This window comes from Piliocolobus tephrosceles, chromosome 19 (genome assembly GCF_002776525.5).
Source record: "Piliocolobus tephrosceles isolate RC106 chromosome 19, ASM277652v3, whole genome shotgun sequence".
Classification (NCBI taxonomy): Eukaryota; Metazoa; Chordata; class Mammalia; order Primates; family Cercopithecidae; genus Piliocolobus; species Piliocolobus tephrosceles.
Genome location: NC_045452.1, coordinates 34,940,830 through 34,955,494, shown reverse-complemented (window position 1 = coordinate 34,955,494; position 14,665 = coordinate 34,940,830). Strand labels below are relative to the sequence as shown.

At 54.4% G+C, this 14,665-nt stretch overlaps 1 protein-coding gene across 7 annotated transcripts in view; it reads left to right on the top strand.

The window, feature by feature from the left end:
* Nucleotides 1-14,665, top strand: part of TRPM2 (transient receptor potential cation channel subfamily M member 2) — an 86,823-nt gene that overhangs the window by 38,645 nt on the left and 33,513 nt on the right. For 5 of the 7 annotated variants that reach the window (XM_023192636.2, XM_026447401.2, XM_026447403.1 and 2 more), the window contains 9 exons: nucleotides 12-365; nucleotides 3,740-3,877; nucleotides 4,761-4,890; nucleotides 6,258-6,403; nucleotides 7,205-7,317; nucleotides 8,596-8,812; nucleotides 11,930-12,048; nucleotides 12,706-12,838; nucleotides 13,330-13,501. In XM_023192636.2, coding sequence (XP_023048404.2) covers nucleotides 12-365; nucleotides 3,740-3,877; nucleotides 4,761-4,890; nucleotides 6,258-6,403; nucleotides 7,205-7,317; nucleotides 8,596-8,812; nucleotides 11,930-12,048; nucleotides 12,706-12,838; nucleotides 13,330-13,501 — 1,522 coding nt within the window. Of the gene's footprint in view, nucleotides 1-11; nucleotides 366-3,739; nucleotides 3,878-4,760; nucleotides 4,891-6,257; nucleotides 6,404-7,204; nucleotides 7,318-8,595; nucleotides 8,813-11,926; nucleotides 12,049-12,705; nucleotides 12,839-13,329; nucleotides 13,502-14,665 lie in introns of those variants that run through there. The other 2 variants (XM_026447404.1, XM_026447405.2) reach the window with 2 other exon arrangements.

Genomic DNA, 14,665 nt, shown 5'->3' with positions numbered 1-14,665 from the left:
CTTGCTCTCAGCCTTCAGATCTGCACCCCATGATGACGGCTGCCCTCATCTCCAACAAGCCTGAGTTTGTGAAGCTCTTCCTGGAGAACGGGGTGCAGCTGAAGGAGTTCGTCACCTGGGATACCTTGCTTTATCTGTATGAGAACCTGGAGCCCTCCTGCCTGTTCCACAGCAAGCTGCAGAAGGTGCTGGCGGAAGAGCCCGAGCGCCTGGCTTGCACACCTGCTGCGCCCCGCCTGCAGATGCACCATGTGGCCCAGGTGCTGCGGGAGCTGCTGGGGGACTTCACACAGCCCCTCTACCCCTGGCCCCAGCACAGCGACCGGCCTCGGCTCCTGCTGCCCGTGCCCCACATCAAGCTCAACGTGCGTGCTGGTAACGGGGCCCAATATGGCCTTGCCTGTGCGGGCTACTGCTGTGTCCTTAGAGCTCTCTGTTTTTAAAATTAGCTTTTATTTTTATTAGAAAAGACACATGGTCTATCTTAGGCTGCTTGGGCGGCTGCAATAAAATTCCACAGATGGGGCAGAAACTACCAGTTTATTTTCTGGAAGTTCTAGAGGCCCAAAGTCCCAGATTAAGGCACCAGTAGGGCTGGCTTCTGGCCAGGGCCTCTTCCTGCTTGCACGTGGCTGCCCTCTTGCTGTGTCTTCCCATGACAGAGAGAGAAGTCTCTGGTGCCACTTCCTTTTCTTTTTCTTTTATTTATTTTTTATTTTATTGAAACAGTGTCTCACTCTCTCGTCCAGGCTGGAGTGCAGTGGCGTGATCATAGCTCACTGCAGCCTCAACCTCCCAGGCTCAAGCAATCCTCCCACCTCAGCCTCCCAAGTAGCTGGGACTACAGGTGTGTGCCACCATACCTGGCTAATTTTTAAAATTTTTTGTAGAGACGGCTTTACCATTTTGGACAGGCTGGTCTCAAACTCCTGGTCTCAAGTGATCTACTCTCCTTAGCCTCCAAAAGGCTGGAATTTACACCGTTGAGCCACCACGACTTGCCTATTTTTATGTTTGAGGCAGGGTCTGGCTCTGTCACCCAGGCTGTAGTGCGGTGGTGCAATCATGGCTCACTGTAGCTTCCACCTCCTGGGCTCAAGCAATCTTCCTGCCTCAGTCTCTTGAGTAGCTGGGACTATAGGCATGTGCCACAACGCCCAGGTTTTTTTTATTTGTTTTTGTTTTTGTTTTTTATGTTTTGTAGAGATGGGGTCTCATTCTATGGCCCAGGCTGGTCTCAAACTCCGGGGCTCAAGTGATCCTCTGTCTTGACTTCCCAAAGTGCTGAGATTGCAGGTGTGAGCCTCTGCACCTGGCCTCACTCCTCTTTTTATAAAGAGAACACACCTATTCACTTAGGAACCCACAATGTGGCCTCATTTAACTTTAATTACCTTCTTAAAGACCCTATCTCCAAATGCTGTAGTCACATTGGGGGTTAGGGCTTCAACATATGAATTTTAGGGGGATACAGTTCAGTCCATACCATACCCTTTCTAAAAGTTCCAAACAGTACAAAAGGTTCTGCAGGGAGCATGATCCCCCTGCCCTGAGCCCCACTCCTGCCCAGTAGATGTGCTTGTTTTTTCCTACAGTCAAGTCAGTAACATTCCAGCGTATTTTTGTGAGATGCCCAGCGTGCACTGCAGCTGTAGGAGAGTGGATGCTGTAGTCTGCATCCTGATTCAGTGGGAGCCCTGCTCTAGTCTTACTTTCATTTAATGGGAACCCTGCCCTAGTCTCCAACCTTATTTAGTGGGAACCATGCTGTAATCTCCACACTGATTCAGTGGGAACCCTGCTGTAATCTCCACCCTGATTCAATGGGAACCCTGCTGTAATCTCCACCCTGATTCATTGGGAACCCTGCTGTAATCTCCACCCTGATTCAATGGGAACCCTGCCCTAGTCTGTGTACACTTACTCAGTGGGAACCTGGCAGTGACTCAGTGTCAGGAATGATGCTGGATTTTGTATGTGTATTTTCTCTTGAGAGTATTTATCTCTGATTCATTAAGGTTTTACAAAACAAAGCATCAGATGCCTTTGAGAAGATTGAGCTGCTTTTCTTCTTTGACCTATGAATTTGGTGAATTATTTTAACAGATTTTCTGACAGTGAAACATGTTTTTATTCCTGTTTTGAATTTCAGCTTGGCCTCAGTGCAAGTTTAATAGACTGGATTCTCTTGACATTTTCAGGGTGTTTGCATCAGAATGCTTAAGCCTTTGATTGCAGTTTTATTTGGGGAGCTATGTTTGTCAGGTTTTGATATCAATTTTATGTTAGTTTTGTAAAAACCATTTGGGAAGCTTTCTTTCCTTCTCTGCTCCAGGACAGTTTATGTATCTGGAGTTAACTGCTTCTTATAACCTTGGTCGACTCCCTTGTGAGTCCATCTGGGCCCAGTGCCTTTTTTTTTTTTTTTTTTAAATTGCTAATAGTTCTAGTAACTGTCTCAGTTTATTTTCTGATTATTTTTATGTTTAGGTTCTCCATCTCTTCTAAGCTCACATTTGGTTTTGTTTTTTTCCTGTTAGAAAATAGTCTATTTCCTCCAGGTTTTCGATCGATCCATTGTTCCAGGTGAGCTCTGTCTTCACTCTTGAGAAAGACATGGGTATGACTTGGTTTGTTTGTTTTTTGTTTTTGAGACAAAGTTTCGCTCTTATTGCCCAGGCTGGAGTGCAATGGCATAATCTCGGCTCACTGCAACCTCTGCCTCCTGGGTTCAATTGAGTCTGTTGCCTAAGCCTCCTGAGTAGCTGGGATCACAGGCTCCCACCACCATGCCTGGCTAATTTTTTGTATTTTTAGTAGAGATGGGGTTTCACCATGTTGGCCAGGCTGGTCTTGAACTCTTGACCTTAGGATCCACCCATGTTGGCCTCCCAAAGTACTGGGATTACAGGTGTAAGCTACTGCATCAGGCCGGGTATGGCTTGGTTTTATACATTAACAATCTGCGCTTCTTAAGTCCAGAGAGTTTATTTAGGACTCTCAGTTGGAATATGCTTAGGAAGGTCCAAAACAGAAGCTCAGGCTTATCTGTACCTGTGGTTTAGGAAGAAAAACACATTTCTTTATAATGAAAAACCTTGAGGAAATCTCTAGGATCACTTGAGATGTGTTTTTTACAGTATGTGATTTTGGAGATGTACTTTCTACTTCTGGGAAGTGTTTCCCAGCTACGTGAGTACGTGCTTCCTGGTCCGGGAAAAAGCCCAGCCGTGTAGGGGAGGTGGGTCTGGGCAAGGTGCCCCGTCCTTGCTCGTGTGTGAGCCTTGTAGCCCACCTGGCAGATCTTTCCTAGTGGCCTCTCTGCCAGAGACACTGAAGGAGATTCCCTGAGGGAGAAGACAGTCACTGACCTGTTAACACCCTCCACTGTGCTAGAATTTGACTTCGTTGAAAGTGGCTTTGATGCCATCAGATAAGACTAGGGAACCTTGAAGTGCCTGGCATGAAACAAGAGTCTACAAACGTTGGTAAAGGAGTTAGATGGGTATTTCACTTTCTAGATGTTTCTAGATGTCTCTAGAACAGTGCTTTAAAAAACTTCAGTGTGCATAAGAATGATCTAGGCTGTTGCTGAAAATTCAGGCTGTAGTTCTCCAGGGACAGTGAGATCCTGAGAAGGTCAGCGCTGGGATCAGGGCTTTCACCTCCAACAGGCTTCTCTAGTGACTCTGAGCCAGTGGGGCCCAGCTGGAGCTCTGACTGTCCACTGCTTTACCAGGTGCAGGGAGTGAGCCTCCGGTCCCTCTACAAGCGTTCCTCAGGCCATGTGACCTTCACCATGGACCCCGTCCGTGACCTTCTCATTTGGGCCATTGTCCAGAACCGTCGGGAGCTGGCAGGAATCATCTGGGCTCAAGTAATAAGACCGGCTTCTCGGCAGACACAGCTATAGGCCAGCGGCCAACTGGGGAGTGTGGCTGGAGAGCCTGAGGCCAAGTGCACGTGGAGGGGTGTGGGCATCTCCAACGTCAGGAAGGACTTGGGGCACCCGGAGTTGGAGAACAAAGAACTTAGCTCTAGGCAGGAAAGGATTTTTTTTTTTTTTAAGACGGAGTCTTGCTCTGTCGTTCAGGCTGGAGTGCAATGGCACGATCTTGGCTCACTGCAACCTCCGCCTACTGGGTTCAAGCGATTTTCCTGCCTCAGCCTCCTGAGTAAATGGAACAACATGCATGTGCCACCACACCTAGCTAATTTTCTTTATTTTTAGTAGAGATGGGGTTTCACCGTATCAGCCAGGCTGGTCTCGAACTCCTGACCTCATGATCCACCCGCCTCAGCCTCCCAAAGTGCTGGGATTACAAGCATGAGCCACTGTGCCTGGCCTAGGAAAGGAATTTTTAAATTAAAAGTTCTGCTAAAAAAACTCATTCTGTGGTTATGTTCAGGGCCGAGTCTTGCTGGGCACACACAGGCCGGGTGGTGCCGCCCTCTGTAGCTCACACAGGTTCCGGAGGGGGCCGGTCCATGCTCTGGGCACGTGCTGTCCATTAGGCTTTGCAGGGCAAGCAGTCCCCTCCCCCAGGCCACGCAGGATCCTGGGCCATCAGAGGTTGTGTATTGATTGGAGTGGGGCTTAAATTGTCTGTATAGATGTGGTCACAGACAGTGATTGCTCAGTGGCCCACACCATCCCTGGGCCTTGTTTTCATCACCCAGGGCAGTGTGTTGGGTTCTCCAGGCTGGGTTGAGCCTGGCTAGGCCCTTTAGAGTCTCATGGTGGCTCCTCCGGTCCGCAGAGCCAGGACTGCATCGCAGGGGCCTTAGCCTGCAGCAAGATCCTGAAGGAGCTGTCCAAGGAGGAGGAGGACACGGACAGCTCGGAGGAGATGCTGGCACTGGCAGAGGAGTGTGAGCACAGAGCCATCGGTGAGCTCTGCCAGGCACGGGCTGCAGGCCATGGCTCAGTCATGCATGCTCTCATTGGGGTCCCCATCCCTGGGTCTCTGCCCCATGTGCCCTCACCTTGGGGTCCTCGTCCCTGGGTCTCAGCCCTGCACGCTCACCTTGGGGTCCTCCCTCATCCCTGAGTCTTGGCCCCATAACCACCCACTGGGTTCCTCTTGCCTGCTGCCCATATAGAGAGCCCATTTGTTAAGACAGTGAGATTGCAATAGAGAAAGAGTTCAATTGCCACAGAGCTGGCTGAATGGGATGCTAGAGTTTCATCACCCAAATCAGTCTCCCTGAAAATTTGGAGACTTTTTTTTTTTTTTTTTTTGAGACAGAGTCTGGCTCTGTTGCCCAGACTGGAGTGCAATGGCACAATCTCGGCTCACCACACCCTCTGCCTCCTGGGTTCAAGCCATTCTCCTGTCTCAGCCTCCTGAGTAGCTGGGATTACAGGTGCATGCCACCACGCCTGGCTAATTTTTGTCTTTTTAGTAGAGATGGGGTTTCATCATATTGGTCAGGCCGGTCTCAAACTCCTGACCTCAGGTGATCCACCTGCCTCGGCCTCCCAAAGTGCTGGGATTACAGGTGTGAGCCACTGCACCTGGCGAGACTGGGGTTTTTGAAGGTAATTTGGTGGGTAGGGGCCAGGCAGTGGGGAGCACTGATTGGTTGGGCCAGAGGGTGAAATCACAGCGGATTCTTCTGGCTGTCTGCTGTTCCTGGATGTGGTCACAGAACTGGTTGGGCCAGATTTCCAGTCGGGGTGGCAGCAGGGGTGCATCAGAACGCAGGCTCTGAAAATATCCTGGGTTTTCCGATAGTGATGTTACTCCTAGGAAGAGTTGGTGCGGTTTGGAATCTTGTGGCCTCTGGCGGCATGACTCCTAAACTGTAATTTCTAATTTGTGGCTACTTCGTTAGTCTTACAAAGGCAGACTGGTCCCCGGCAAGAAGGGGGTTTGTTTTGGAAAAGGGTTACCATCATCTGTGTTTGGAAGTTAAACTATAAACGAAATTCCTCTCAAAGTTAGTGTGGCCTATGCCCAGGAATGGACCTTGGAGGTGAGAAGCAAGATGGAGTTGGTTAGGTCAGTTCTCTGTCCCCATCATAATTTTCTCCATGTTGTAATTTTTGTAGAGGTGATTCCAGCCCTACGTGCCCTCTCCCTGGGGTCCTCTTCCACAGGCCTGGGTGTTTTGAGACAGCCCCACATTTGCCCTGTGCCCTTCCCTGTTTCCTGGTGGTGCTTTCCAGAGTGGTCACCCTCTGACTCGTCCCCAGGGCTCAGTGATTTAATCGTGACCTGCTTCTCTGACGGGGCTCTTATGTCTCCTCCCAGGGGTCTTCACTGAATGTTACCGGAAGGACGAAGAGAGAGCCCAGAAACTGCTCATCCGCGTGTCCGAGGCCTGGGGGAAGACCACCTGCCTGCAGCTCGCCCTGGAGGCCAAGGACATGAAGTTTGTGTCTCACGGAGGCATCCAGGTGACCTCTCAAGGGCACCTTCCAGAAACAGACGCCTTTGGTGCCTGCAGGGCGGACACAGCCTCCTGTTCACGCAGTCGGCACGCACACTCACATGGGCTTCGGGGCCCTCAGAGGCTTGGGGACAGCGCCTGACCCCTCGGCCACCTGCTCCAGGCTCTGGCCTCCCATTTTGCAGACAGGGAAACTAACGTGAGGCAAAAGCAAGAGCTGGTGGCCGGGGAGGTCACAGTTCACCTCCCTACGGACATTCCTATCTGGGAGCGGCAGGCAGAAGCCCAGGTGGCTCTGGGAACAGCGTCCGCCCTCTCTCCCTGAAGGGATAAGCAGGACACGGGGTGTCCTCCCTGGAGAGGCAGGGGCTCCCGGGCATGGCTGCCCTCAGCATCGCCCTGGCACCCCCGGCGGGGCCTGGCCCACAAGTTCCCCTCGCATGCTGGGATTCCTTGGAGCGCCGAGCTATTGCCAAGTCCATGAGCTCCCATCGTGTCCTGGGCTGTGCCGGGCCTGTGGAGGGGTCCTGTCCCCCACTGCAGAGCTCAAGGGGTCAGTGCTCGACAGCCTGCAACTGCGGGGCCTTAGGAGTCAGCAGAGATGGGATCCCATAGCTCAAGGTCACGTAAAGGGCGGGATTGGGCACCCAAATGCCCCTGGGCAAGCTCTGTGTTTTCACCACTTTCTGCTGTGAGACTACAGGCAGTTCTGTCCACTAGGCACCCCGAGTCCTCAGCAGACAGCTGATGGGCACCATCTGGGGCACAGGGCTGGGCACCACCATCCTGAGACTGCCCTCATCCGCAGGCCTTCCTGACCAAGGTGTGGTGGGGCCAGCTCTGCGTGGAGAACGGGCTGTGGCGTGTGACCCTGTGCATGCTGGCCTTCCCGCTGCTCCTCACCGGCCTCATCTCCTTCAGGTGCTGCAGGGCTGCGGGGCTGCGGGGCTGTGGGAGGGGCTCCTGGGGGCTCAGGACCTTCCCCAGATCCCCTCGCTGGGAGCAAGTCACATGTCCTCAGAATTGTGCCTGATCCTGGGGCCATAGAGACGGGGGTGGGAAGTGGAGCAGGGCCCCATGTGCTGGAAGCACCTGTCCTGCCCCAGCCCCAGCGCTGATTGCATGATGCTGGTGAGCCCATCCCTCGGCCACAGCAGCCTGGGGTCGGGGAGGCCAGGAAAGATGGTCTCCTGCTCCTGCTGGCAGTGCAGACCTGAGCCAGTCTGGGGCGCAGGCAGTGAGTGCAGGTCTGGGGTAGGGGCAGTGAGCTGCGACTGAGTGCCTCGCTGTCCTCGCAGCTGCAGAGCCATATGCAGAGCCTGGTGTAATCGCTTTCCCTTCCAAAGGAGGAGGACATGGCTGGCCATGGTTGAAGGCCTGGCCTGGCCTGGTGTCCCCGCCTGCATCTCCTTAGAGGCTTGCTGGGACGTTGTGGGGTCTGCCGTGGTTTACTGAGGGCTGGATGGAGGCTCAGGGTCTCCTGGAAGTCAGGGCAGATTCAAGACTCCAGCGAGGTGGCTGAGCTCCTTCTGCAACTCACAGGCCACACTGCCCACCTCCTTCCCTTCCTCCTGATGGCCACGATGGGCACCTGAATGCTCAGGAATCCTGGTGGGAAACTGAGGCAGGGAGGAGCGGCTCAGGTGTCCTAAAGCAGTGCTGGCTTCTCCCACGCTGTCCTGAGGGTGGCAGAGCCATGTCACTGATGGCCGCCTCTGCTCCCGTTCCAGCGGCCCTGGGATAGGCACCCAGGATCAGGGCATGCCACAGGGGAGTGTGGTCAGCCCTGCCCCCAGTGAGGACGGCAAGGAAAGCCTGTCCCCATTTACAGGAGGGTGACTAAGGCCTGAGCGTCCACTGAGCACCGGCAGCTCTGAAGCTGGGACCCACCCAATGCTGGGCTTGGGGCAGGCTGGGCCTCCCTGTTTGCAGCCATGAGGGTCATGGCCATGGGCAGGGTGTCAGCGGGCATCCCTGTGTCCTCAATTTGCTGGGCTGTGGGGTCCAGCCCCACTCTGGTGGCTGCGCTGTGCTGGCTCCGCCTGGAGCTGCTGTTACGGCCCTGGATCCCTGAGTGCTTTTGCCCCTAAAAGCACATCTCTCTGAGGGGCACGGGGAATCATGGGGCGGCCAAAGCCTGTGGAGGTCAGGACCCTGGCCCTGGCGGTCACTGTCTCCTCTCCGCTGCGACGGCCGCAGAGAGAAGAGGCTGCAGGGGGTAAGCAGCCCCGTGGCCCGCGCCTGCGCCTTCTTCACCGCGCCCGTGGTCGTCTTCCACCTGAACATCCTCTCCTACTTCGCCTTTCTCTGCCTGTTCGCCTATGTGCTCATGGTGGACTTCCAGCCCACGCCCTCCTGGTGCGAGTGTGCCATCTACCTCTGGCTGTTTTCCTTGGTGTGCGAGGAGACGCGGCAGGTACGGCCCCATCCGCCTTTCCACGCCCCAGCCCGGGGCCACCCACTTGGCTGCATTCTGGTAGGGGACCCAGGGCTTAGAGCCTACCCCGCCTAGCCTGCCTAGCCCCTTGCGAGCTGGGCAGAGCCAGTGCTCCCTCCCCAAAATGGGTGGCTGGGGCCCCTCCCTCCTCGTGCCCCCTGTGCCTGCTTCCCTGCTTCCCTGCTTTCCCTCAGCCCAGACATCCTCCCCTCCTGGAGACCGGCTGATCAGCTCCGGGTGGATGCCCTGACCTTGTCGACTTTGAATGGGTGTGTCCCCTCCCCCAGGAAGAGCTATGCAAGGTGGGGGGTCCCTAAGACCCCTCTCACATTCAGTAACGAGCCAAAAGGACCCACAGACGCTGGGGAGTGGCAGTGCTCACTTACGGTTTATTAAGCAAAAGTCTACAGACTAAAGCAGCCAGGGGGAGGGACACAGCTGCATCCAGGACAGCTCTGGGCCCAGGGCATCCTGGCAGTCCCTCCCTGTGGACAGGTGGGTGGCACTCCATCCTCCCAGTGATGATGTGTGGCCTCAGGCGTGGAGGCACGGTCCCCAGGGAGGCTCGCGGGCCTTGGTGTCTACTAGAGGTCAATCACAGACGCACGGCTGACAGCACATGATTGACCTCAGTCTCCAGCCCTCCAAAGGTCAAACTGAAAACTGCCCAGGACCCCACCCCAAATCACACTGTGGGGCTACCTGGCGTGGCCCAGGCCCCAGGTAAACAAGGACAGCCTCCTCAGGTGGACATTCCAAGGGCTCACAGGCTACCTCCCTGGAGCTGGGCGAGGCCAAGCTGCCCTCCAGGCGGGGCGAATCCCTTACTGTGTGGGGTCTCCACCATGTCCCTGTGGTTCCCGCACCTGCTGGCAGCCGGTGCATGGGAACTAGGCCCATGGGACCCTCAGGGAAGTGGTGAGGGGGTGGGATTGGCCACAGGGCAGTGGTCCTGGCTTAGACTCACCTGTGCTCTCTGACCTTGGTGGAGCACCAGGCCCGCAGTTAGAAAGTGGTGTGCACTGTGTAAACACCACTGCCTGCTGGGCCCTCGGGGAGGCACCGGCAACCCCAGGCAGGAAGATCAGGGCCAGGACTGGGGGGGACCTGGGAACTGTGTTGTGGCCCTGGCTCTGCTGGGCTCTCCTTGGCCTTCCTCTTGCCACATGGTTTCTGCCACCAGACCCTCTCTACGAGGCCTGTCTGGAGGCCTCCATGCACCCCTAGCCCCAGCCCCAGCCCCAGCCCCATGGGCAGCAGCCTGAGAGCAGAGGGGGCACTTCCTACTCCCTGCATCTGTCTGTGATCCGGGGAGGGCCCTGGTTGGTCCTGCTGGTCACCTGCCCCACCTGTCCAGCTGCTGGGTCCTGGGACCTGTGGCTAGGGAGGGTGTGGGGACTCCTGCCAAGCAGGCCAAATGGGGGCTCCCACAGCTCCTACCAGGGTCCTGCACTCTTGGCCTGCTGAAGAAGTGCTGTGGTCCCCGACAGAACAAACATCCCTGTGGGAAGGCAGCTGGCGCCTGACAGTGAGGAGGGGGCTGCTGCAACACACACACACACACACGTGTGCACACATGCATACACATACAGATACATGCACACATGTACACACACAAATGCACACATAAGCATATGCATACACACGTACACATGCACACATATACATGCACACGCACACACTACAAGCACACACATGAATATGCATACACACACACAAACATGCATACACATGCACACATATATACACACATGTATATGCACATGCATGCATACACACATGCACATACACATGCATGCACACACGCATACACAATACAAATATACACAAACACATGCACACATGTGCACACACACATGCACACACATGTGCATACACAAATATACATGTACACATACATGCACACACACACACTACACATGCGCATACACACAAATATACACATTCATGGACACACAGCACACATGCCTACACATACACGTACACAACACGTACACATGCGTACATACACACACATGCACACACACATGCATACACACATACACAAATATACACATCTCCATACAAGCATATACATACACACATGTACATACATACACATATATACACAAGCTCATACACATGCACACATACACACACACGAACATACACATACACATAACACACATATAGACATACACATATATACACACGTAGACATACAAGAAAAACATGCAAATACACATATACACATACACACATATACACATACATACAAACATGCACACATACACACAATACATGCACACATACAAATGTACACACAGTGCACACATACATATACACACATACACATACACAAATACATGCACACACAGTGCACACATACACATATACATACATACACATTCAGACATATACACACATACATGCAGAGTATATGTACATACACATATGCGCACACACAGGTGCTGAGTGAGCAGGGCGCCAGGGGAGCTGCTGCCAGCACTACTCCGCATTGTTCCTCCACGTCCTGTTCCCACCTCCCTCACTGACCCAGCTCTCTTCAGACCAGAAGCAATGTTCGGATTTGCTGACCATGATGACAGCATGAGTGATAGTCGTGATAGTGATAGTGACAGTGACAGTGATGGTGATGATAGTGGTTGTGATTGTGATGATAGTGGAGAGTGATGTGACAGTGACCGGATAGTAGTGATAGTGATAGTGCTAGTGGTGATAGTGACGACAGTGACTGTGATGATAGTGACAGTGATGGTGATGATAGTGATAGTGATGATAGTGGAGAGTGACGTGACAGTGACAGGATCGTGGTGATAATGATAGTGATGGTAATGGATAGTGATGTGACAGTGATGACAGCGAGGACAGTGGTGATAGTGACAACAGTGACTGTGATGATAGTGACCGTGCCTGTGATGATGATAGTGGAGTGATGTGACAGTGACGGCGACAGGACAGCGGTGATAGTGAATAGTGACAGCAGTGATAGTAACAGCAGTGATTGTGATGATAGTGGATAGTGATGTGACAGTGACAGTGAGGATAGTAAGAGTGACAGTACGTCTGCCTCCCCACCGCCCCTCTTCCCAGTAGCTCTTCTATGACCCTGACGAGTGCGGGCTGATGAAGAAGGCAGCCTTGTACTTCAGTGACTTCTGGAATAAGCTGGACGTCGGTGCGATCTTGCTCTTCGTGGCAGGGCTGACCTGCAGGTGAGTGGCCTCACCCCGATGGTGGGCGCCTGTCAGAGGCAGCCAGGTCCGCGGGGGATGAGCAGAGGCCGGGCCCGGAGCCAGCCGTACCGGACGAGGCTCAGCTCCTCTGTGAACCCCGGATTGTCATCTGTCTAATGGGTGTCTGGGTGGCAGTGTCCCACCTACTCTTGGGATTGTCGAGGGAGCACAGAAGGGGCATGAGAGCTCCTGGCAGAGCTGAGATTGTCCATGTGCAAGGGGCCATGGATGGCAACCACTGGAATTGTCCCAGCTCCACGGACACGCAGCTGCCCCTTTCTCCCTCTGCCTCCCTGCTGTGGGGTCACCACACTGCCTGTGATGGTCTCGGGTCTCTGCGAGGCCATGGCCCCCTTTCTCTGAGGCAAGAGGGCCCTGGCTACCTGCTGGCTCCCTAGGGTGCCCCTATGCCAGACTGCCCTGTGGGGCTGGGCATGCAGACCTTTCTGAAGAGAAGTGGGAGGCTCTGCTCCTCGATCTCATGCCGGCTTTGAACACCTGGGATGCAGGGCCCACCAGAGCCCTTTGCCTCCAGGGCCCACCTGGGCGGGGACAGCTGGAGGAGTGGCGGGGGACAGCTCTGAGGGCCACTGTGAGCAGGTGGCTGAGGTGCGTGTGTTTCTGCCTGGCGGCCAGGGTCATCCCGGCGACGTTGTATCCCGGGCGCGTCATCCTCTCTCTGGACTTCATCCTGTTCTGTCTCCGGCTCATGCACATTTTTACCGTCAGTAAGACGCTGGGGCCCAAGATCATCATTGTGAAGCGGATGGTAAGGGGGTGGGGGCACCAGCTCCATCGCAGCCTGCAGCCCAGGGTGGGCCTCGGGGAGGGCAGGCCCCGTGCCTGTGGCTCAGACCAGGGCTTAAGCACACCTGCCGGCCCCCCGTCCCTGCTTTGCCCCTTGGGCTCCCAAGAATACCCTTCTCGTACCTTTGCCTGTGTGCCACCTCTTCCAGGAAGCCTTCCCTCATTCTCCTTTCTGACCCCCACTCATTCCTGACCTCTGATTCAGCTCCAGGAGCTTTCCTCCTGGGGTCACGGTTATGTCTGACCCCTCTTGCGCTTTGTGGTGCCAGCACAAAGATGTTGGCCGTCTGTGAGAGTGTGGAGGCAGCCCCAGGGCTGCTCCTGGGAGTCCCCCGCATGCCGCGTCTGTGCTGTGAGTGGCAGTGCCATCTCCACTGCTGCTGGGCCTGCCTCTGGGCCCAGTGAGTGTCGGGGGCCGGGAGAGTGTAGCCCACGTACCTCTGTGTCCTGCAGATGAAGGATGTCTTCTTCTTCCTCTTCCTGCTGGCCGTGTGGGTGGTGTCCTTTGGGGTGGCCAAGCAGGCCATCCTCATCCACAACGAGCGCCGGGTGGACTGGCTGTTCCGGGGGGCCGTCTACCACTCCTACCTCACCATCTTCGGGCAGATCCCGGGCTACATCGACGGTAGGAGCCGGGCACCATGGGAGCTCGGGTGGCGATGCCAGGAAGCAGGAGAGAGGCTGGAAAGGGGCCGCAGCCTGGGTGGGAGCGAGGCTGGCTCCGTCAGGGGGTCCTGCAGTTCCCACCTGGCCGGCGTCCTTCTTGGGGACATTCACTCCCCAGCTCCTGTGGCAGGAAGTAGAAGGGGCTCCCACTGCCCAGGGGAGGGAGGAAGGTGGGCCTGGTGGGGGTGGGTGGTGGCACACAGAGGTCAGAGGGGGCTGAGGGCACCTGGGGCATCAGCTGACAGCCCCCTGAAATGGAATGTCACCCTGTTTCCCCTTTCCCTCTCACCTCAATCAGAAATAACTTCCTTCTCTTGATGGAGAGAATTCATTCCTCCCTTCCTCCTTTCCTCCTTTTCCTTCCCCCCCACCCCTTTCGTTTCTTTGACAGGGTCTTGCTCTGTCACCCAGGCTGGAGTGCAGTGGCACGTCTACCTCCTGGGCTGAAGTCATCCTCCCACCCGCCTCCCGCGTAGCTGGGACTACATGTGCACGCCAACACACCTGGCCAATTGTTGTATTTTTTGTAGAGACAGGGGTTTCACCACGTAGCCCAGGCCGGTCCGAACTCTTGAGCTCAAGTGATCCGCCCCCTTGGCCTCCCAAAGTGCCGAGATGACAGGCGTGAGCCACCATGCCTGCCAGATAGAACACTTTTCATATAGAAGGTTTTTTTCTTTTAACAGCTTCACTGAGAGAAAGTTCACCTGGATAAAGTGTACCTGTCAGTGGTTTTCAGTATCTTTACAGAATCTAATTTTATAACATTTGCATCACCCTGAGAAGACCCTGCATACTCATTCACAGCCACTCCCATTCCCTCCCCTCAGCCACAGCCACCCACGAAGCTACTTGCAAGTTGCCTTTTCTGGGCATTTCATAGAAACTGGATGATGTAATAGGCAGTCTCTGGTGTCTCACTTCTTTCACTTGACATCATGTTTTCAAGGTTCGTCATCGTGTATCAGTATTTACTTCCTGTCTATGGCTGAATAGGACCCTGCTGTACGGACGCACCACATTTTATTCATCCATTTATCAGCTGGTGGACATATGGGTTGTTTCTACTTTTCATTCATTCATTCATTCATTCATTCATTCATTCATTCATTCATTCATTCAT